At 52.3% G+C, this 24,514-nt stretch overlaps 1 protein-coding gene across 1 annotated transcript in view; it reads right to left on the reverse strand.

Annotated features, from left to right (window-relative positions):
• RSU1 (Ras suppressor protein 1) overlaps nt 1-24,514 on the reverse strand; it is a 133,342-nt gene that overhangs the window by 62,992 nt on the left and 45,836 nt on the right. The window contains exon 8 of the mRNA XM_056114599.1: nt 6,659-6,791. Coding sequence (XP_055970574.1) covers nt 6,659-6,791 — 133 coding nt within the window. The remainder of the gene's footprint in view (nt 1-6,658; nt 6,792-24,514) is intronic.

Raw genomic sequence — 24,514 nt, forward strand, 5'->3', positions numbered from 1 at the left:
ACAGCGAAGAACATTCCCAAATATTTTTCCGAGCTGCCTTCAAAAATATCAGCATCTCCTGAAGCTGATCTTTAAACGTGGGCAGCGGGACTTACTAATTTTTTTGACCCGCATGAAACCGGGGAAAGGAGATTCCCAAAATCTAGCTTACTATGGAGCAAGAGGGATAGTACAATGGGTAGGGCGTTTGCCCTGCACACAGAACTCAGGTTCAATCCCCTGAATTCCATATGGTCCCCTGAGCACTACCAGGAGTAATTCCTGAGGGCAGATCTAGGAGGAGCCTCTGAGCATTACTGAGTGTAGCCCAAAAAGTAAAAAAAAAAAAAGAAAAAAAAAAAAAGAAATTACTGGAAATATCAAGTGAGAAGATCTTCCATTCACAAAGCTGAACTTTGTTTATTTTGTTTATTGATGGCCTCTGGGTTTGCTCCTGGCTCTGAGCTCAGGGGTCACTCAGAGGTGCCAGGGATGAACCTCAAGTCAGCCGTGTGCAAGGCAAATAATGCACTTGGCAAACACCTTACTATGGCAACAACCCTCCAAGACTGAACTATCTTACAAGAGTTACCAAAATTAATTTTCAGAAAGGCAGTGATGTGCAGGGATGGACGTTTTGTATGTATGGCAACAACTATAAAAATGCACCAGGAAACAGATACTAATTAGTGGTATAATTATATTTCAGTAATAATACAAGCTTAAAATCAGAGAAGCAGAATCCCTTTGAATGCAGATTACTTTCAGCAATACAACAAAAACAAACTGGAGAGAAAACAGTTACGTTTTCTTCCTCAGGGCGTGTGCATTCCTCCTGATGCCATCAGAGGGGAGAAATTAATGTACCAGGGCCATGAACATCACTAATGAGCCAAAAGAGAAGCAGAGAGTGGTTGAATCCAAGACTCAACAAGTGAGGGTAGTATATTTGCCTTGTACATGGCCGACCCAGTTTCAATTCCAAGCATCCCATATAGTTCCCCGAGCACTGCCAGGAGTAATTTCTAAGTGCAGACCCTGTGCATCGCAGGGTGTGACCCAAAAAAGACCAAAACTGTATGGAATAAACGTCCTTGGACCCTTTATCCTCCTAGTACTATGTGCAGGAACAGCCATGCTAAACTATTTCTACCAGGTGAAATGAACACCATTCTGAAGAAGAGGCATAGTCTGCTCCTGAAGACAACCTAGATCTCAACTTCCCTCCTCTCTGCTATCTCAGCAAGATTAGTCTCTGCAGCATACCTGCTTGCAGAGCAGCCTGAGCTGCTGAACCCTTGCACAGTATTTTGTAGGAGGGAGGAAAAGTCCAACTGCCAACCTAGCAAAGGAACCCATATGTCCTTGGGGAGCATCCAGCAAGGAAATAGAAGCCACCAGGACCCCAATGCACTGTCAACTTTGAAAATATACAAACAATCTATGTCAAAGGTTTTTTGTTCTTAGGGGAAAGGGGGTTGGAGGCTGGAGGGGAAATCAGGTCTTCATTTTCATGTCCATTCTGGGAAAAGCATTTTGTGCGAACATCCCTTTTCAGACACCGTTAAGGATGCTGGCCTCCATTCTCTTCCCACTCGGCTCTCCAAACGGACCGTCACCCTGTAGAATGCAGTAAACTCCCAATCCATCCAACCCTCTGTGATGCTTATACGTCAGCGAGCTCTCTGCCTAGATTCATCTGACCAGAGCATGGTCAAAGGGCTTAGTGGGCTTCCATTAAGACAGGTGTTTCCTGAAAAGTGCTTTCTTGCATGTTATCCCTGCCCCACACCCCTCAGCCCCCAGGCTGTTTGGTGTGAAATGCTTCACCTAGCATTTGTGTAGACCACGGCCTGCTACGACACACTACACAGATCCACACTGTGCGGCCTTCAGAGGATACTGTGTTGGGTGAGGGCTGAAGAAACACCTGCCTATGTTCACTTGAATCTTATTAGGTTCATCCTTAGAGCCCGGAAGGGAAAGCATTACTTCATTTCCATTCTCCAGGGACAACAAGGAGAGCAACAGGAAGTAGGGAGGCAAATGCTCTTTATGGGCCAAGGTTCTTTACAGTTCCACTGCGTTTCTCATCACTGGCCACCACGTGGCAAACAGTGCTCAGCTCACCATTTTCTGGCTGGTCTTGTGCTTGTTTGGGGCCATGCTCAGCTGTGCTTGGGGCCTACTCCTGGCTCTGCCCTCAGGGATCAGTCCTTGTGAGGTTCAGGGGACCATGTGGGGTGCCGGGGATGGAACTAGGGCCCTCTCTGCTGTCCTCTCTCTCAAACAAACAGGAGCTGAGGGAGTGGTGGGCTTCATCCTGGAGGAAAAAGCCAAAGTCAGTCCCGGGGCCGGCGGGAAGGAGGACAGGAACAACATCCTTGGGGTTGCCTGCCCTGGATGAGAGGTAGTTGGGGCTTTGTGAGTTGCAGCTTTCCAGGATCAGGCGTTTCTCCCAGAGGCCTCTGGGAACCAGCTGGCTGCCGATGGCTGGTGCCCTCGTGCTGGAATGTGCAAGGTGCGACGGCACCCGGCAATGGAGTCTTGTCAAGGAGCCTGACACCAGCCTGACTTCTCCTCCTGGGGTGGGTGGAGAGAAGTTGGGGTGCCACCCGCCTCCTGGAAATGTAACAAATGGTGCTGATTCCCCCATACCCACCACTAGCCGGCTACCTCAGAGGTGCCCCGAGAAGAAACACAATGAATAAAGGGCTAAAGGGAAAAGTCTGTGAACCCTGCCACCATGGCAGGGGAATGCTAAAGAGTGTGTGTGTGTGTGTGTGTGTGTGTGTGTGTGTGTGTATGTTTGTGTGTGTGTTCATGCATGTGTTTGTGTGTTCATATTTGTGTGTATGTGTTTGTGTGTGTATATATGTGTCTGTGTATTTGTGTTTGTGCTATGCGTGTGTTTGTGTATATTTGTGTGTGTTTGTATGTGTCTGTGTGTCTCTGTGTTTGTGTATGTCTGTATGTATGTGTCTATGTGTGTGTCTGTGTGTGTTTGTGTGTATGTTTGTATGTGTTTGTGTTTGTGTGTGTGTGTTTGTGTGTATGTGTGTGTATGTGTGTGTCTGTGTGTATGTGTGTGTGTGTGTGTATAGTGGGGGCGTTCTCCACCACCCAGCTCAGCCCAGCACAGGGAACACAGGTGGGAACCTCTAATGCATAGACAGGTCAGCGGGTGACCCTGGCTGAGAAGCTCCCGAGGCAGAACGTGTGCTCAATGTACCCGAGGGATGAGGAGGGCAGGGTGAGTGCCTGGGGAGACCAGGGATGGCGGGTAGCAGCCCAGCCTCTGCCCCTACACTGCCCTGGGGACCAGCACAGGCCTGCAGCCCCCACGCCACCCCCTCATCTTAGTCAAGTTCAATCATCTCCGAGAATTTTAATTCTTCCTCCACGCCGGCCTCGCTGCGTGCTCTCCGAGCCCCGTCCCCGCCTGGAGTCCATTAGAGTCTGGAAACGGGATCATCCATCTTCGCCGCCTGTCGCCGCTCTAGGCTCCTCGGGGCTGACAGGCTGTGCTTGGGATGCCAAGGTCACTCAAAGTCGCCGCGGGCTGGCGTCCTGACTGCTCTCCTTGCCGGGTGAGTTAATTAGTGTGTGTGTGGGGAGGGGGAGCACAGAGGGGGCCGGGGGTCGGGAGGGGGAGCACAGAGGGGGCCGGGGGTCGGGAGGGGGATGCCCTGATATTCCAATGGTTCCATTTTGCTTGGGGCCACACCCAGCAGTGCTCAGAACTGACTCCTGGCTCTGTGCTCAGGGCCTGCTCCTGGTGGAGCATGGCTGGCAGTACCATGCAGGATTGGAACCCGGGCCAAGCCATGTGCAATGCCGGCCCCCTTCTCCGGTATTTTAAGTGGGAAGACAGAACCGTCTGGCTATCACGGTCAGTTGTCTCAAGCTCTGAATGTTCAAAAAGGATTGCTTGGGGCTGCTTAAAGAAACATTTTTCAGACTGGGCTGAGCTCGAATTACATGAACACTACTAACAAGTCTCTAACTGGTCAAAGAAGGACCCGTTGAACAGCCAAGATCCAGAAACAACCCAAGGGCCCGAGTACAGAGGTGTGGGAAACCTGCTCTCCACACACTACGGAGTACCACTCAGCTGTGAAAAAAGAGTAGATCTTACAGTCGGCAGTGACCCGAATGGGACTGGAGGGCTCAGAGAAACAGACAAATACTTGTTGATCGGTCTCACTCCAATGTGGAGAATAAAAGAGCAAAGAAAGGGACCGGTTAATTCCGAGTGGGAAAAAAGATGGATAATGGGATCGGGAGAGCCAGAACTGAGGAGGCTTAGAGGAGGGGCAGGGGGTGAGGCTAAGGATCTGGTCTCACTGGAGTGAGGGCTGGTGTGGCAACGCCACAGACCCAAAACAGGTGCACTTCTATACAAACACGTAAAAACAACCCTCCCCAAAAAAACTTAAGTGAAGGGTCTGACGTGGTGAATTACTTAGTGGCCCTCAGACAGGCTGGGAAAGTTAAGAAAGGAAGGGAGTCAAGCACAGCAGAGTGGAGGGGGGCAGGACAGCTGAAATACAAGAGGCACCCCCACATCCTCCCCCACAGGAGGGAGGAGACCCCACCCCCGGGAGCATGGGGCCTCCCAGCACAGACACCAAAAAGTCACGGAAAAGGGGGACAAGGGGCTTCCAGACTTACTTAACATTTGGGGTTTTAGTGTTTGTTTGGGGGCCAAAACCAGCACTGTTCAAGGGGTACCACGCAGTGGAGTGCCAGAGATCAGCCCCTGGGTGGTCACACGCAAAGCGAGTACCTTCCCTAAGGCACTTTGGCTCCTGTCCTCCCCTGACATTTGAAATGCCCAGTCCACTGTCTAAAAGGCAAACTAAGTCTGAGGAAGCCACACAGGAGGAAATACGACCAGTGGGTGGGCCAGGCACTCAGAAGACCCCAAATGCAGGAGGGAAAGAGAACGAGCCCCATGGTGGGAGGAGGGCGGAGTGACACCTGCCAACAGCACCCCTAAGACTCACAACCGCACACTCTGGCAGGGCCAGTGTCCCCAGAGGGCTCAAATCCTACGAGTCATTTTCCAGGGCGCGTTATGGGGACTAAGGGATTGCCCCAACCCACACACTCCTGATGTGTGAAAAGGAAACGATCACAGGACACATTTCCACAAATGATAAATTCATGCAGGGTACGTCGCAGAACTTGTGAGCCAGATTAACGACAGGCCTCTGTGCCCCCGTTTCCACGACAAGAGTTCTGCATCTTGCTCTGCCTGCGAGGAAATCAAGTGTTTTCCAAACACGCCCCACCCCCGACTGTGCTCTGCAGAACCCGCCCCGCCACCAACAAGGCGTTCAAGAGTCCTCGCTGGAACCGATGGCGATGCGTGATGAACAAGAGGAACAAAATGAACAATAATCTGCTAACTTGCAATTAGGTTTTCACACATTTTCCTAATTTACTAGACTGATTTCCGGAGCTGAGTAATATTCGCGTCTGAAACACCGCCCATCTATCAAGCCCGCATGCGTCCCCGGGCCCGCGGAACAATAACACACATCCCACACACGCCACGCTCCCCGCTAAGGGTTCATTCTAAGATGTATTGCAAATGTCATGGCATAACCATCAAAAGAAAGCCCAGCCGTGCTTTTGAGCTGCTTTCGATAAACGAGGCGAAGCTATTGTTGGGACAATTTTGGTCAATTTGGCTTTAACATCATCTGCTCTTCACGGCTCATCTTCTCCAGGATTCTGGGAAACAATCTGGAAACAGGGGCACAAGGCCTGGGGCTGGTGGGGGGTGGGTATATGGGAGGCAGGGTTTTCTGCCACCTGTGACGGGGGCATTCACTGATCCTCACTCACTGCCACTGATCCTTGGGCCCAGCACAGATTGTGTGAGGACCGTGGGGTACAGGGACATTTTTCTGATACCCAGGAAACTCCTAACTGTGAGCCTTTCTGATCCTACAGCTATTCTAATGAGGTTGGGGTTATCCAATCGCCACGTTGGCTCTGGACACAAAAGTAGACTACATCTGGTTCTGGATTTTTCTTTTTCTAAGTCGTTCCCCCCAACTCCATATTTGCTTCAAACTAGGGGTGACTGGGTTTCTGCATTAAGGGGTCACAGAAGCACTGTGGTAAATGATGGTTCCGATTGGAGTAGGGGGGTGGGGGTCTATGAGGGCAGGTGGTGAAGTGGCCAGTGAGGTCTGGCCTCTCAGCAAGGTGTGGGGGATGCTTCCCACTCTGTTTTCTCATGGAGAGATTATCAATTCACTGAGTAACAGTTTCCCCGGGATGGAGGGGCGCTTCCCCAGGAACTCTCTCCTGGTTCTGTAATAAACCGCTAGATGACAATTGTGTTCCTCGTTTCCCTGCACTCAGGGGAGAGAGAATAACATGGCCATCTCACTGTGCCTGGTGAGTCTTGGGCACCATAAATAGCCGATCAAATTTTAAGTCCTTGAAAACATTCTACACAAACTGAGCAGCAATTCCTCTTGAAAACAGCAAAAATAATCTTTAGATCAGAGAGGTGATGACGACATGTAGCCAGTTGAGAGACGTTTTGAGGCGCTATGAGTAAACCACCCACGTCATATGGCAGTCTGGGGAGAAACAGCCCCATCACACGTGCCACAAACCAACCACGTTCTATTTTAGAAACTCAGAGCTGACTTACTATTTGTACGTCTCAGACCGGATGTACTCAAAAACGTGGGACACGCCGAGCTGGAACTGGTCGGCAATGGGGGTGACCCAGGGGTTGTTCTCTGCTTTGAAGACTTGCTTCTGGCCAGTCAAATCCAAGTTTCCTAAAACAGTGGAGTGGGCGAGAAAGGGTGAAAGTCATTTTCTCCTCCCGAACACAAGGCAGGTTTAAGAAGTACTGCTAAGTAATGAAGCTGAGCCACAAGGACTGTAAGATCAACTGATCTGATTTTTAATTTTTTTTTTTTAACCTCACGGAATCACTGGTGCAAACAATGCTAGTGATAAGACATGTCTGGTCAAGAAATTAGAGCCAATGAAAGATGATGAAAGGATGGAAAGAAGGAAGGAAGGAAGGAAGGAAGGAAGGAAGGAAGGAAGGAAGGAAGGGCAGGCGGGCGGGCGGGCAGGCTTACAAATATTGTGACAGGCTTTGGTTTTACTAGGTAGTCTACAGAGATTAAAAGGATAAGATTGAAAGCAGCGATAAAATCAGAAGTTCTTGAAATTCCATCCTGACAATGTTCGTCAATGCCAGCCCAGCCTGATCTAAAGGCGATCTGATCCACCCCATTTTGTTCATCAGCCAAAGCAGAACAGGAACAGAGGAAGATAAGAATATCGTGCAAGAAAAAAGATTATTCCTCAGGTACCAAGCACATAGCCCCGCGTCAGCACTAAACAAATCTCATTAACATAGTAATGATGGAAACTCTCATCAAGAGCTTATCAGCAGATATGCTTTAATTTTTTTTTAAGAAAGCTCTTCTCTGTGTGATTCACCAGCCAGCACTAAGGCCAGTTATTAAGATCACTTTGCAGGTAAAAAAGCGCAGAAGCTGGGGCGGGGGTGGGTGTGTGTGTGAGGGGGGGTGCAGTTCAGAGAAGGACGTTCAGAACCTGGGCCTCGGAGCAAAGCCTTGGCCTGTCCTTGGGCCGGGGGCAGCTCTGTGGGCCCAGAGCACAGGCCTGAAACCCAGCATCGCCTAAGCACTACCGGGCGAGGAGTCCAGTGCCTCTGAGCACTGTAAGGGAGTCTCCTACCCCCAACCCAAACCCATTATGACTCTACAGTGTCTGGTGATGTGCTCTTGTCCTGGGATTGTTTTTGTTTTTTAGGGGGTTGGGCTGATTGAGACCACACACTGAGAATGAACCAGGCAATGGTTGGGAAATACCATAGGGGTGTGGGGGGTGGAGGGTCATTAAGAGAGAGGAGGGTCCATTATGACAACATTAGTTGGAAATGATCACACTGGACAAGAACTGAGTGTTGAAAGCAGGTAACACATGATAACCTTTCAGCATCTGTACTACAAACCATAAAAGGTAAAGGTAAAGGCCCTCCCGTTGATTGTCGATTTGCTCGAGCGGGCCCAGTAACGTCTCCATTGGAGACTTTGTTGTTACTGTGTCTGGCATATCGAATACTCTCGGTAGCTTGCCGGGCTCTCCGAGAGGGGCGGAGGAATCGAACTCGGGTCGGCCATGTTGGCCGCTTGTAAGGCGAACGCCCTACCCGCTGTGCTATCACTCCAGCCCAACCATAATGCCTAAAATTAGAGAGCGAAAGAGAGCGAGGAGAGAAAGAGGAGAGAGGAAAGAGTGGAAAGAGAGAGTTAGAGAGAGAAGAGGTGCCGGCCTTAGAGGCAGGTGGGGTCGCTGGGGTGGCTTGAAGAGATGGGAGAGAAACTGAGCACACGGATGCTGGGAAATTACACTGACGGAGGGATAGGTGTTGAAACATGTATGACAGAAACACTATCATGAGCAGCTTTGTAAGGGTCTATCTCACAGTGATTCAATAAAACAAAGAATAAACAGGGAATAAGCCAGGTTCGGTGGCGTGTAAGGCAAGAGTGCCTCAAGGCCCTGCTCTCTCAGCTGCTATGCAGTACGAGCACGACTCAGCAAGGGGAAGGAAAGAATTAGGTCGGGCAGGGGAGCAGAGCAATGGGCACAGTCCTCTTCCCTGCTGGGCTGCCCTCCAAGGACATTCTCAGGCCCCCACAGTGCCGGACGAGCCTTGGAGAGAGAGCCGCCGCGCACCTGGCCAAAGTCATGAACTCATCCTATCAGTGGCCGTTCAGGACCAGGAAAGCATCTTCTGGGAGGAAAGACACCCCTCAACATCCCAGCTCTGCTGAGCTTCAGCACCCGCCACAGATCAACTCGGAAGATCGTGCACCAGCAGGAACTTTGAATTGCTCTTCGTCAGCTCAAAGACCTCGAAATGGAGGAGGAAGAGGAGGAGGAGGAGGAGGAGGAGGAGGAGGAGGAGGCCAAACCCAAAGTGGCTCCTATTTGAGCCAATGCTTGGGAAGGAAACAAATACCACCGAATATTCAGAGCAAGTCATCTATCACCTCTCCGGCCGCCCGGCACTGCGGGTGCTGGCGACAGAAAGCAGCACAGACACTCCTCTTTGCGGCTCATCAATACTGTCAATTCCCTCATCTGGGTGACGAGACATCATTGAGTCAGATCTTAAAAGTCATTTGGGAAATCAGGGGCCGTGTCCTCTGCACCAGACTTTCTCACTCGTTCCCGGCCCCAGTCGCTTCCAACCTCAGGTCCTTCCCATGCTCCCAGCTGCTCCAGAGCCTCGAGCCCTGGCGCCCCACTGCACCATTTCCAAATGGGGTTCCCCACAGTATCCGGGGAGCTGTCCGGAGGCCCCTAGGGTCCCTGGATGCAAAGCACTGCCTTGAGCCAGAAACAGAGAAAAGGTCTCAACAAAGAAAGCTAGACATACTCCACCAGGCAGGCCTCTGGGCTGGGCGGTCACTAAGGGCTGCCACTGGTCATCCCAAGCTTGATCATCTCAGGGTTCACGCTTCTCCATGAAATGTATCTCGCCAAGGTCAAGAAAGCTCCATCAGGTCTTTTGAGCTTTTTGTTTTCTTTTTAAACCTTTTTCTAACTGAGGGCACATGATTTCCAGTTATTCATGGTTGAGTTTCAGGCATACTATGTTCCTCTGCCAGGGTCCACTTCCCTCCACCAATGTCCCTGATTTCCCTCCCCTTCCGTTTGTTCTGCAGCAACAGTGCCCATCCCATCCACCCCCCACCCATCCGCAGGCCCCCAAGATCTGTCAGCCCCCAGCCATGCACCCATTTCCCAGCTATTGGCGTAGACAGTTGCTAATGATACCGGCTAAACGGAGCATAGAGGGAAAGCAAGAGGCCAGCAAGACCCTTTGAGGAAAAGCAGCTCAGCCTCGTGTTTGGAAGTCAGGGAACCCAGCCAGGGCTGTCTCAGGCTCCTGTTCATCTCCCTTCAAACCCATTGGTACTTTCCAGGACGCGGACGGTGGCGGAGGGGGGCCGAATCCCCTTGTCGCACCCCTTCCCCAATTCCTTCATCTCAGCCATGCACACACGCTTCACAGACCCCAGCCAAACAGGGAGCATAACAGAAGAGAATGATCCGCTTTTACTCTAGTGTGAATGCCTGTGCGTGTGTATGCGTGTATGTGTGTGTGTGTGTGTGTGTGTGTGTGTGTAGATACCAACCCACAGTGTGATGGGCTTTCTGTCATGTACTGACTTATTTACAGGTACATCTGCTCGGCCTGGGGCTCACTGCCAGTCTGTGCTCACAGATCACTCCTGGAGGTGCTCAGGGGACCCGGGTGTGGCACCCAGGGGGGACACGAGCGTGGGTGTCGTCTGAACACTTGGGCTGGTCGACTGCAAGTCGGTGTGCTGGAGGCAGGGAGGGACCCTCCATTGGAGAGAGATGGAATCCACAGAATCTTGGCCCAGCCCACCCATCACTTGCCCACAAGGTGGGCTGTACGGGGTGGGCGAATTTGCTTTTGCCTCACATGCACCCATCCGTGCTGCTGGCACCCTCCCGCACACAGCGGGCATGCAGCGATGTCCAAAGGGGCTTCACGGCTGCCTGGGGAACAGAGGGCACCTTGCTGTGCATCTGAAGGCATCACAGGCCTCGAGCACCCTGCCCCTCCCACCCATCAGGCCATGACCCCCCTGTCTGCTGCCGCATGCTTCAGCGCGTCTAGTTAGGGGCCCGCACCCTCTCCTTTATTAGAGGCTGCCGGCACGCTGGGGGTGCGCTAACAAGGACCAGGCGGCAGGATTAAGCACTGTGACAAAGAGGATCTAATCAGTGCGGGTGCACCCGGGCCGCTCAGACACGGGCTGCCTCCCTCCTGCACGCAGCTGCTAGGCCCGCTCTGAGGCCGGCAGACAGGGCCTCGGGGGAGGCCGGGCTGCGCAGTGATTAGCGATGACCCGAGCCCCGGCCCGCGCGGAAGGCCATCTATCACTCAGGGCTGATTTCTGCCGTTGCAAATTGGATTTGCCATTTTATGGCCTGCGCGGGGGACGGGAATGCCGCGTTCTCCCCGCACCCCGCACACGCCGCACCATGGGGCTGGGGGCGGGCGGTGGTGATTGTTGTCAACACTGAATCATGCGGAACCAGCCTTCTCCTGGCTGGTTATAAATGTGATGGAAGGCGAGGGGCAGACGAGGCCCCCATCAATAAGCCTGCCACGTGAGGAGATGGGCCGCTTTAATATATATGCACGCGGGTAAGAAGGCATCCCCAGCCCCGCCAAACCCAACAAAATGCAGCCCGATTTGTCACGCGTTAAGCCAGCGAGGGGTGGGGGAATGGGGGTCTGCATCCATTTTCCACGCCATCATTTGAACACGCAGGGCCCACATGCTAACGTGCCACTGAGCGCGTTGCATTGGATTCAATTGGATTTTATGTTGGGGGGCAGCAGGGGGGAGGGGAGATTCTAGGGATCCCACATGTGCCAAGTACTCGCTCTGCCCCTGAGCCCCACCCCACGCCCACAGCACAGTGGAAGCCAGGCTCGCTCCCCGGCAACAATCAAAGGCCGCAGAGCGACAGGCCTAGCCCGCCACACACATACTGGCGGAGACCCACCCGGCGGAACTGATTCACTCTCGAGGGGTCTCCAGGGGACAGTGTGACAGCTGACAGACCACTCGGCGCCTCGGGAATCCATGGGCAGAAGCTCACCGGAAACAGCCCCGTGGCCAAAGGGAAGTGACTTTTCTGGGTGGCTCCATGGATGAAATACCTGTGTAAGGTGGAAATGGGGCCACCCATAGGAACAGTACGTGGTCATAGTTAACAGTTGCAGACACATACTTCTATCAATCCAGAGAGAGAAAAAAAAAAGAGGTCTAGTAAGTTTTTTCTGATTTTCAGGGAGGGGGCAGTGACAACAGAAAAAAAAAAAATCCCAGATCCAACTCTGAGGAAATGCTGATGCAGAAAGGAAACCGAGAGAGGGATATACATGAAAGAATTATCATGTTTCCTCAAGAATGGGAAGTTAAGGCTAGACAGGGATGGATGCTCAGTACAAAGGCTAGCGGATCAATGACTTTCTCTATAGAGAAGTCCAGGTTCTTATAAGAGCAGGTTGTTTGTTTTTCTTTTTTCTTTTAATAGATTGCAAGAAAATTGTCTGAAACCAAAGCCCAAATGCATGTGATGCACTAATTGGAACAAAGAAATGCAAGTGGCCAGGAGCCGGGAGGGCCTCAGCCATCACTCTCAGCCTTGGGTTGGCTTCAGAGGAGCATGCTAAAGGCCCTTTTGTTTTTATTCATCATCATGCCCTCAGGGTAAGCCGGTTCAAGACAGCCTTCAGATGGATTCCTCGGGGAATTCGAGGCCATGCCGTCATTCTGACAACTGTCTGACAACTGTCTGCGTAGATTTCTGGCAGCAGGTTTTAAAAGGGGCCTTTTATGCACTTAACACATAGGCTGTGTGGCGTGGCGGCGTGGTGAGACCTGCTTCAGTAATCCTCAGCTCCTCTGAACCAGCCCGGGGAAATGCGCCATTGGAATGAAAGAGATTAAAGAAAATATAAAACATCCTACTGATGGGCTCCAATCACGGCGGGCGACTGATTTATGACGATGCTAGTAAAAATGGGTCCAGGAGCCCCTTTACTGAGGAAGTAAAATTGCGTCTTGGGTCAGTTCCCTCAGAAGGCTGAGAGCCACGTTCTAGGGTAGGAGGGAGTCCTGGGAAAGGCCCCTGGTCTCCTTGAAACCAGAACCGATCATCAACCAGAGCCAAGCACTGGGTTTCTGCTTTGCACACACCCAATCCAAGGTTGATCCCTGGCACCATAGATAGACAGAAGGACGAACACGACCCCTGTATGTGGTGACAGGAGCAAGCCCGGAGCACTGCTGGGTGTGGCCCCAAAGTGAAGAATAAAAAGAAGCAGACAGTTCTTTCGACATTACCCACCTCTCTGGGGGCCAGCAGGGCCTTGCCTTCAGAAGGGGCGGGTGTCAGGAAGTGTGCAGTCCGCACTGTGGAAGCCAGACTCCAGAGGGATACTCCCACACCGGCCTGCTCCCCATTTCTGACCTCATTTCCTCCTAACCCCACTTAACAGCAAAAAAAAAAAAGGCCTGTTTCCGAGTCTTGCCTCTTCCCACCTTCTCGCTAGGCACCCCACAAAGCTCTCACTTTATCGAAGGCCAGTGCCCGTGTGATGGACCTCAATGTGCCACAGGCTGGGAAATGGCATGGAAGCACCACCACCCCCTGCCCTCCATGACCTAGAGGAATGTGTGCATGTCCTCAACAAGAAACATTAACCTTCCTACTCGAAGGCCATGAGAAGTCTGCCTGGGCCCACAGGCGGATGTTGGGGTGTGATATCTTCATCCACCTGGATTTTTTTTTTTTTTGCTTTTTGGGTTACACCCAGTGATGCACAGGGGTTATTCCTGGCTCTGCACTCAGGAATTACCCCTGATGGTGCTCAGGGGACCATATGGGATGCTGGGAATTGAACCTGGGTCGGCAGCATGCAAGGCAAACACCCTACCCACTGTGCTATCGCTCCAGCCCCCTGGATTTTTGTTTTAATGAAAACTTCTACACTAGAGGAGGAAACAGTCAGGACTCATGTTCCATGTGATGACAAACACTTCTGAAGGGGTCTCACTAATTTCACATGTTTTTAAATGGGGGCTGGAGATCCGAGAGATAATATGGGATGGTAGTGGTGGTGGTGGTGGTGGGGTGGTTTAAGGAGCTCATCTTGCACATGGCCAACTCATTTTGAGCCCTGGCACTGCAGATGGTCCCTGAGCATCACCAGGCGTGACCCCTGAGCACCGCCATGAATGGCACCCAAACAAAAATAGAAGTGCAGGTGGGAAGCAAGGGGAATCGAGTCTCCTGACTCCCATTTCCTGTTCTCCCCACCCCAAACATACATACCTACACACACACACTCACATACACATACTCAACACACATTCACACACACACATAGTTACACACTCATATACAAACACTCATATACTACACACTCATATACTCACACACATATACATACATGCACACACTTACAGGCACTCAAACACACTCACACACATACACACACTCACAAACACACACATATACATACCACACACACACTCTCACATACTCATATATACTCTCACACACTCATACACACATACTCACACACACTCACATACACACACTCACACACACACAGTGCATCAAGTGCTAGCTGCCTTGATGCACTGTGTGTGACACCTGCTAGCTGCTAGCTGTCACCTGTACAGCTAAGCCTCCTCCTCCACTCCCCCCACCCCCCCCCCCCAGATCAGCAACAGCATTTGGAGCCTCCAAACATGAGCAAATGTAACCTGAGAACAAGGACCAGAGACCAAGAGACTTAGATCCTGGCACCTGAATGGGCCCAGAAGTAAAGAGAAGATGGGCAGTGGCAGGGATGGAAGGGTGAAGTCTTACACCCATCCAGATTTGGAACCAACTCCAACGTCTAAGTTACGGCCAAAGAAGAAATGAAGTCTTGCGTAACTACAGAGAGGAGGAACGATCCAACAGGCAGATGAATGGATGAGTACAGACAGGTCGACAGGATCTTAACAGCAAACAGCTTAACAACAGCCTGCAGGAATCCCTGCCCCAGGACCCCATACTAAGACCCGGGCGCTGGGGTTTCGGTGTTGCAGGAATGATCCACAGCCAGGTTCTCGTTCATCAGGAAGCGTGAAACAGAATCAATTTTATTATTTTATTTAGATATAAGTACCTTTGAATCCAATTTTATTAAAGGTTAAGTCAGGGCTCAACCTACCGCACAGACCCTAAAGTGAAGTTCTATGTAAAAACGGCTTGTTTCAGCTTTGCCGCTCGAGGGAGAGCTTATACTTTTATTACTTTGGTGCCAGGCGTGCCACGCTCCGAGGGGGCTGGGGGTGGCGAGAGTGCGGATATTGTGGCCTATAAAATATGCACCAAGATAATGAACCACTGTGAGCCGCACAAATGCTAGGTCCACAGGAGGAAAAAAACTGCAACAAAGGGAACTTAATTGCAGTGAATTCAGAATCAAGTCACTTCTGAGAAATGCTTAAGGCCTTCCAGGTCAGGTATTAACCATCTACTTAATGCCTTTTGAGGAGACTCCACTTTTACAAATTGCTGCGGAGTTAAGACACCATGGAAAGAAAGCCACCAAGATAGAAGGCCAGGTGCCATGCTCTCTCTCTCTCTCTCTCTCTCTCTCTCTCTCTCTCTCTCTCTCACACACACACACACACACACACACACACACACACACACACACGGGCTTGAGGACTTAAGATACGAGGAGACCCCTGCAGAGAGCAGGGGGTACAGAGCTGGCTGCAGCTTTTCTAGAAAGAAAACAACCCTCTCCTTTCATAGTGGGGCAAATACACGTATCCTGGACTCAAAGAAACAGAGGCCTGGGCAGGAGGGGTTGCAGTTGGGTGCCTGTTATCTGTGACTTGCCAAGACCCAAACCCATCACAGCCTTTCTTACTTTTACAACTGTCCCCAAAGCCCTCTCCTCTGTATTCTGACAAGATGTAAATGTCACTCAGTGTCACCTCTCCCAAGAAGTTCGCCCGAATGTCCCCACAGCAAGTCCCTGTAATTTCCATCTGTCCCCACTTTCTGGTTTCGCAGTACTTAATGCATTAGCTAGCTTGGATTTCCTAACTTTCTATTTGGCTTCCTTCTTCTTCCCCTCCCCCAGCTGGCATCGCCAACTGGGTGGAAAGGTCCACCGACAGAGACGACAGGGTCTCCCTTCTCACTGATGGTCGTGCGACATTCATTCCTCGGTCCTGGCCCAGCCGGAGAGGCCCCCAGTTACTCCCTTTTCACTCCTGGACAGGATGTGGGTCCCATCCTCACACTTCCTCCCTGGGCACGCATGCGTGCCTTGGGTGGGGACAGGAGGAGCCCGAGCACATAATTTCTGGCCAAAAGCATCTTCAAAGCACATCCTTACTTCTCTCCAGCCCATTCTGGAGCCCCTGACGTGCGCCCGTGGCCACTACTGGCCAGTAGAGGCACTACAGAGCTGTGAGTGGGCTGGCCGGAAGCCCACTGTGCTGATGGGCCATGGCAGAGAGTGACTGTGGCAGCCACCGTGGTCTGGGAAGAGCCTGGGCCAACCGCTGGTTTCCGTCTCTATGCATGCGAAGCTGCACCGCAGCTGGGCACAGGGAGAAGCCCATCCCTCGGGGCTGGAGGTAACACCACTTCTCAGCCACCAGGCCCCATGGCTCTGAACTCAGGCCTCCCAGGAGCCCACAGACTGAGCAGAAGGGCCGAGAAGGCTGGAGTTCTGAGTGGGCCCCTGACAGAACCAGGCAGCCGGGATACTGCGGCTCTATACCAGTCCTGCGCCTTCCCACGTGCCAAGGCCAAGCGCGGGGGAACCCAGTGTACCAGCTGGTTCTATTGCCTGCAGCCACCGGCCCTGAGAGCTAATCCCACAGTAATCACCTCCCCCCCCCCCCCCCCCCCGCCCCACCATGATGACGCCTGACTCAGCAGAAACCCACACTGAAGACATGAAACACAACTTATCCCAGAAAATGCTCCAGGGTGAGGCAGATCAAATAAAAGTGTACATATTAAAAACAAACAAAAGAACCTAAACGCCAAACATTGTGAAGAATCACTGTATCCCCAGGGCCAGTCACTGACTCGGACAAATGCTGTGGGACACGAGTGGTCTTTGCTGGCTTCTCAATATGGAACAGTAAGCCCAATGAGAAGGTCACAGCAAACTCGGTTCAGTGGAAACTCCTCTTGACCTCTCGACTTGCTGGCCACAAGCTCGGGACTGGAGTTTCCAGGAGTGATTGAGCTACTCCACAAGGCATTGTTTCACTGCTCCCGTGCGTGTGTTTGTGTGTATGAGGCACACACTTAAGTGCCTACAGAGGGCCAATCCCAGGTGTCACACTGGCCTGCGGAATTATTTCCTTCTTTCGTTTGGGGGTCATACTAGACAATACGCTGGGCTTAGTCCTGGCTCTGCACTCAGGAATCACTCCTGGCAGCTCTCGGGGGGCGGAACAAGTGGGATGCTGCAATTGAACCCAAGTCAGCTGCGTGCAAGGCAAACGCCCTCCTTGCTGTACTGTTGCTCCAGCCTGCAGAGTTATTTCCTATGTCAGCTCCCGACTCTGATTCACAAAGTCATGGAACCATTCTCAGATGGGTGCATGAACTGTCTGAATCATAGAGGGAAGGAGAAATACTGCCCTCCAGGGCCCACTGGTTGTGAACAAGCACATATGTGTATGTACACACACATGCACACTTATGTACACACATGCAAACCAGCACATGCATGCACACATTCGCACACATACTCATGCACACTCACACACTTGCATGCACATGCACACACATGCAAACGCATGTACACATGCACACTAGCACACACTCTGACATGCACACACATGCAAAAACATGTGCACACATGCAAAAAATGTGCACACATGCAAAAACATGTGCACACATGCACACACTAACACACACATGCACACACTAACACACACATGCACACACTAACACACACAAGCACACACACACATGCGCGTGCGCGCGCACACACACACACACACACACACACTCGTGATCCGGCAGTTCCAGTGGAGAACGGCAGGCACTTAGCCCGAGAGCAGGTGGTAGAGTCCAGGAGACCTCCCCAGGGGAACTGACCTGACCCAGATCTCTGGGGAGGTCCCAGTACAGGGAGACACCTCACTGGCACAATGAGATCAGGCGCCAATTGTGGCAAACCTGGGGAGCTTCATCAGCTGGGCCAAGGAGTTTCTCGAGAGCCAAGGAGGGTCGTGGGGCCAAGCCCTGGCGCAACCCCTCCCCAGCTGGGTGCACCCACCTGGTGGGACACAGCAAGAGACTTGACCACAGGGGCCCCGGGTGCAGCTGTGACCCCCGGCTCACCCCCGAACAGCCTGTCAGAGACAGTGGGTGGAAGGTTTGGAGTAGCCTTCCCGTGAAGGCCTGCATGCTCAGAGACCACCAGGAGTGCCTGTGAGCGAGACGGGCACAGGCAGTACTGGTCATGTCCCCACTACCACTTCCGGCACCTTCCAACTCTAGACACGGCCCTGATTCAAGCTGCTCACGTCCAGTCTCCCCGTCAGGTCCCAGCAAATGCCTCATCTGCCGGACAAGGGACCCGAGTGTCAACACCGCCAGGGGACGGGAGGAAGCAGCCCACAGCCCCGCGCCCTGACACACACAGGCACGGGCACACTGTGCGCACATCACTTGGAAAACTCCTGCTGAGCATCAGAACCTAGACTGGGCAGGGTTCAGGGGCCTGCCTGGGGTGTCATCTGGAGAAACACCAGCGGGCAGCCACGTTCCGTGGGAAAGGCTGTGGGCCACCTGGGCAGGGGGGCTCTCCTGCTCAAGGGCGCAGACCCGCGAAGCGGAGCCAACCAGTTTGGAACCCATGTGGCGAGTTCAGAATCACAGCAGAGCGGCCCCAAGAAGTGGGGGCCAGGAAACACAGGGAGAACATTCCAGACAACATTCCTCACCATGAGAGGGGGAGGGGCCGAGCTTCCTGAGCGCACAGGACCTGCCCACCAGACGAGGCCTCTCTGAGCCAGACAGTGAGCATGGCCTGGACCGAAGGGGCTGAGTGCCACATGATGACTCCCAAGGTCACACGTCCTTCCAGTGGCGTGGGAGAGCACAGATGGCTGGGGCCATAAGGCTGCCTTCCGGTCTCTACTCCTAGAACAGTGGGTGCTAAAATCCCCAGGGTCTCATGGAGTCGGGATGGGCAACCTCTCCGCATCTCCCGTGCTTCGAGGAGCCTGGCAGTCATGCCCACAACCTGCCTCTGGCGTCATATAAGCTCATTAATGGTCACAATCCAGAGACTCACAAATAAACGTCAGAAGAGAGCCACACGCTGCAGAGATCCCTCTGGACCCTGAAATCGCCATCCAGCTAAAAACTCAACTCCAGCTGTATCACCTTATTTAGAATTTTAGTTTCCTGGAGTGACCTCTCACACTCTACCTCACTCACTGACATGCCAGGAGTAGCACACCACATTGGATAGGGTGTCAAGTAGAAGGCTACTAATCTCGATTATAACTATATTAGCACACACGGCTCAACCGGTAACAGCGTGGTAGTAAAATATCTCATTTCGAGGGTTTAATGGCTCTAGGCTGAGATACAACAATCTTCACACACTTTCCTTTAAGGAAACATTTTTGGATAATTTTTGGCAGAGTATTCATAATAAGCAATACAAAATCAATTATTTAGGGCCTGCTATTGGGACAGGCTTGGGTAGTGGTTGGGAAAATCTGAAATATGCATGGTGGGATAGGGCTGGAGCAATAGCACAGCGGGTAGGGCATTCGCCTTACAAGCGGCCAACATGGCCGACCCAAGTTCGATTCCTCCGCCCCTCTCGGAGAGCCCGGCAAGCTACCGAGAGTATTCGATATGCCAGACACAGTAACAACAAGTCTCCAATGGAGACGTTACTGGGCCCGCTCGAGCAAATCGACGATCAACGGGAGGGCCTTTACCTTTACCTTTATGGTGGGATTGGTGTTGGAATATTGACTGTAATAAATTACTGTGAACAACTTTAAAGAAAAAAAAAAGAGAATAGCCAGTGCTTCCTCACGCAGCTCTAGACAGGATTACTCCGGGATGCTGCTGTAGCTTTAAGTCCCTGACAGACGCTCCTGTTAGGGGGTCGGGCTCCGTCTTTGGGGGGCTGTCGGGTCGGCTCCAAATGATGCTCTGTAGAGCACGGAATGTCTCACGAAGGGGCCCATGAAGCATGGGAGCTGACGTGCCCGTGGCAGCTTTCAGATGCTTTTGGATGATGAATGAGAATATTAAGCTCATAGTGGAAGGCCGCGTACAATAATTCTCCATTCCCTGGTATTAAAAACCTATAAAGGAGCATAAAGCCAGCCTCCCGCTGTAATCTGCCCCCTCTGGTTAAAGCACTCTTCTGAGATCACCGGGGCTCAGAGAAGGATGGGACGGCTCAGGAAGGGTGACAGGTGTCGGGGAGAAAGCAGGGCCGAGGTATGGGGCCCACAGGCAGCCAACGGTGGGGTGGTGGGGTGAGGGCTCAGCGCAGGGGAGTGAGGGGAGGGCGCCCCAAGAGGTGGAAAGCCAGGACATGGGAATGTGCATCCCCTCCAGTTTTCCCAGACGGACCCGTGTGCTCTCAGCTTTGCTTTTCTTCCTAGATGCCCAGGAAGCAGGGTGGCATGTAAACATTTTTCTGTGCCCCCACTCCCTCAAAATCTACTGGGAGGAGGCAGAGAATAGTCCTTAAGGAGAACAAGTCAAGGAACAAAACCTCTTCCTATCAAAAACAACAATGGAAGTCACCCACCATCACCCACTGCATCTGAGCACACTGAGTTGACAGACAGAGGCCCTCAGAAGTCGAAGAGGCCTTTCAGAAGAGGGGGACTGTTGGGGTTCTCTTTCTGCAACGGGGCAGCTGATGCTCAGTTCTCACAGGTGGATATTTCACAGCACCAGAAGCTGATAAGACCAAAAAGAAAATAAAATTGACAGAAATAAAGAGTGATCTTTTAGAAAGCACTATCGTACTCTTCCTGGACTCAAGTTGTAAAACTTCAATAACTTCTTCATTGGATTTTCCTTTCTTATACTCACACTAAACCTACTATTTTCAAATACTACATTGCTTTTTTTTTTTTAAATATTTCAATGGGCAGAGCTGCATTTTATTGTTAGACTCACCTTAACAAAGCATCCTACTGGCGAGTTCCAGGTTAGAATAGAGGGGATTTCTTTAAGCCTTCTGAATATCTTAGTTCTTTAAAAAAAACAAATTTTGTAGCAGCAAATAACATTTAATGTTTAACAAATACCAAATAACACTTCCCAAATTTGTTTTGATTTTTTTTTGGAGGTGGGGGGGGCATACCGGTCTGTACTGAGGGCTTACTCAGAGCTCTGCACCCAGGAATCATTCTTGGAGGTGCTTGGGGGACCATCTGGAGTACCAGGGATTAATCCTGGGTTGTCTACATGCAAGGCTGGCACCCCGCTCGCTGTACTATTGCTCCAGCCCCTATTTCTCTCCAAACAGAACCAGTTAGAATGCCCATCGTCCTATCTGTCTACATCAGCCAAACAGGAAGAAAACAATCTTTGAATAAAAAACCATGTGCCTGAAACATGAATCTGGCATCTTGAATCTGTCCTTATGTCTCCAGGAAGACCCTCAACGCCGAGGCGGGACCGTCCTATGTGGAAAGGCCGCAGCCTCTCCGTCCCTTCCCACCAGCCCTGCCACACTCAGCTCCAGAACCTTCCCCTAACCAACAGCTCAGCTGTGTGATGGAGAGAGATCAAAGTGACCCATACACAGAGCGCAGGTGTGGTCAGAGGCCCTACTGCACGCCCCTTGAAGGTGGGGCTCTCAGTCTGCTCACCTGGGGGCAGCAAGGAGAGGGATGGTCCATCTGGCCGCAGCTCAGGCATGAGTGCATAGTGCAGATGGCCAGACGGCGGACGCCACCCCGCAGTGAGCACTTCTGCCTGACCGGCCAGCCAAGACCCTGCCCCTCTGAGAACCGTGGGGGGTTTCTGCTATGTCTCCATCCACCCAAAGGCACTGGGCTTGGGGCATTTCCCTGTCTGCCCAGCCAATGGGCAGCGTTGGAGTGAGGGGTGACTGCCCGAAGTGCCCCCACGAGCCCAGATGCACGGAGTCTGCAGCTCCAGGCTAGGGACACCCTCTCACAGAGCTCTTGGGGGTTTTCATGCCTGATTCCATCCCGTGCACTGAGCCCCGGAATTTCCAGCGGTGAGATGAGTAAACAGTGACAGGGAAGTGATAAAAGAAGCGGCAGAAAACGGGGCTTCGAGAATCACTAGCCGGCCGGCGTCGTGCTAATGACTTCTACTTTTAGCTGACAAGTCGTGCTATTTCCACACCCCAGTTCCACTGCAGACAGCTTTCGGGAGCAGGTACCAAGGCAACCACACTCATGCCAGGCTGTGGGAAGCTGGCGGGGGGCGGGGGGGAGTGCACGCTGCAAGAAGCCTGGAGGAGGAGAAGGAGCCCCCCCCCCCCCCCCCGCTCCCCGCACCAGATACTGCTAACGATCCAACATACCGCCACCGACTGGAAATTAAAAAAAAAAATCGTCTGAAACAACATGAAAAGCTGGAATTAATTCAACCTCCATCTGGCAGCTCTGGGAAAGAGCGAACTTGGGGCTCCCTGCTGGAGAAAGGGGTGGGGTGGTCGGGGGGGGGGCGGGAAGTGGCGTTTCCAAACAGCAAGGCAAAGGGGACACCAAGCCCAAGCTGCCGGGCTCACAGAGATCGTGTGTGTGTATGTGTGTGTGTGTGTGTGAAAGTGTGTGAGTATGTGTGCATGCGCAGTATGTGCATGTGTGTGTATGTGTGTGTGTGTGTGTGGTGGTAGGAGGGGGGTGTTGGCATTTGGGTGGCATTTCTGGACCTGCCGCCTTTGGTGAATTACTCAGGTGGGGACATTACGTGAGCCGTCCCCGGAAACACCTCCCACCACACAGGCTCAGAGCACGTCACGGCCGACTCCTACTTCTGAGCAGTTCCGTGGCCAAGGCTGCTCGTCACGATCTCCACGGACGGAAGGCAGGAGGCAGAGAAGCAACATCAGTTCCCTGTACAGCACGGACATCCGTGGCCCCGGACCCTGCCTTCAGCCCAGACCCCAATCTCTGAGGGCTTGGAGGGGGGGCGGTGAGCACCGGGTGGGCACTCGAAAGCAGAGAAAAGAGGATGATTGTGGAGGGAGTGTCATTTGGGAGCTCCTGGCCGCCACACCCCAGGGGGCCAGTGACTCATGTCCCTGCTCCTCCTCCCTGATATATTTAAGTCCCAAACCCTCAGGCGGGACTTTGCAGCTGCCCTGTGGCCCCATCAGGGTCCCCTGCTGGGAAGCTGGGGGTGGGCTGACGTCAGAGGGTTGGGGGAGGGAATCCCATGAGAGAGACAAGGGGTGTTCAGAGTGTCGGGGGGTGGGGCGTGAAGCAACTGTGATGAACAGTCACAGACCCGGCAGAGGGTCCCCCAGAGCTACCTGAGCCAACCTGGAGATCAGCTCGGAACCCTCTGACCCAGCTACCACAAGGCGCTGACCCCTCCATTGTGGCGATGGGCTAAGTAGCCGTGGGAAGGGAATCAACTGACCGAAACCATCCTGGGTACCTCTTCCTGCTTCCATGGGGTGCACAGGGCATTCCCAGAGAACGCTTTTGATTCTAGCCAAAGGCTGGAGACATCATCAAAACCAAGAAGCTAGCTTCCTAGCAGACCCACAGGAGGGGCATTCTCCTTACCCCCCACTCCACCCCAGCATCCCTGTCAGACCCTGCTGGGAGTGAAGAACATGTCATTAGAGGAGAACTAACGGATTCTTCAACCATCCTTGTCTTGCTGTACCGAAAGGTGGCTTCAGCATGTTCAGAGCACGTCATGGCCGACTCCTACTTCTGAGCAGTTCCGTGGCCAAGGCTGCTCGTCATGATCTCCATGGATGGAAGGCAGGAGGCAGGAAGTGACACCAGCTCCCTGTAGAGCGCGGACATCCATGGCCCTGGACACTGACTTCAACCCAGACTTATGGAAAACAGCCGCCAAAAGGAAAAGGGGACTTACACAAGCTTTTGTCTGATTTCTCTTCTTGTTTTCTTTTTGGGTCACACCCAGCGATGCTCAGGGGTTATTCCTGGCTCTTCACTGAGGAATCACTCCTGGCAGTGCTTGGGGAACCCTATGGGATGCCAGGGATCAAACCTGGGTCATCTGCATGCAAGGCAAACGCCCTCCCTGTTGTACTATCTCTCCGGCCCCATGGTTTCTTAATTTTTGAGGACGGTGGTCCAGAAATGAACAATGTGCAGTGGAAGGTGGGAGGCATGTCCATGGCTGACACGCAGCCCTGGGAAATCACGCAGGCAATTCCAGAGCAATGATCAGAGTAAGTCTGTCCCACTGAACCCTCACCATCACTATTACGGTCATTTTCAGAAGTACTGGTTAACTGAGAGACTGAAGAGAAGAAGCAGTGCCTTCACTTATTCACTTCTTATTGCTGATCAATTAGTTCATTCTTCCTTATGCCTGGCCTCACTTCTCTGGTCCAACTCGCCCTCGCTTCCATGACTGACCCGTCCCTCCCCACCAACTCCTTAATAAAATGAGGAGAAAGCACTTGGGTGGGGCTGGGCAGAGATGCTTAAGCCCAGGTCCAACGTCACGGACTAAAAATCAACAACGAAACTCTTTCTTAGGAAGAATGTGAGACTTCTAGCGGTTTCCTCAGAGCACCCAAGGATCTCAGACCCTCAGAGAAAGGGGGGGGGGGGAGAAGGGAACTGGTACACCCACTGAGGGAATCCTGCGCCTGATCCAAGCAGCCGGA

The sequence above is a fragment of the Sorex fumeus genome, unplaced genomic scaffold, assembly GCF_029834395.1.
Source record: "Sorex fumeus unplaced genomic scaffold, SorFum_2.1 ptg000026l, whole genome shotgun sequence".
NCBI classification, from domain to species: Eukaryota; Metazoa; Chordata; class Mammalia; order Eulipotyphla; family Soricidae; genus Sorex; species Sorex fumeus.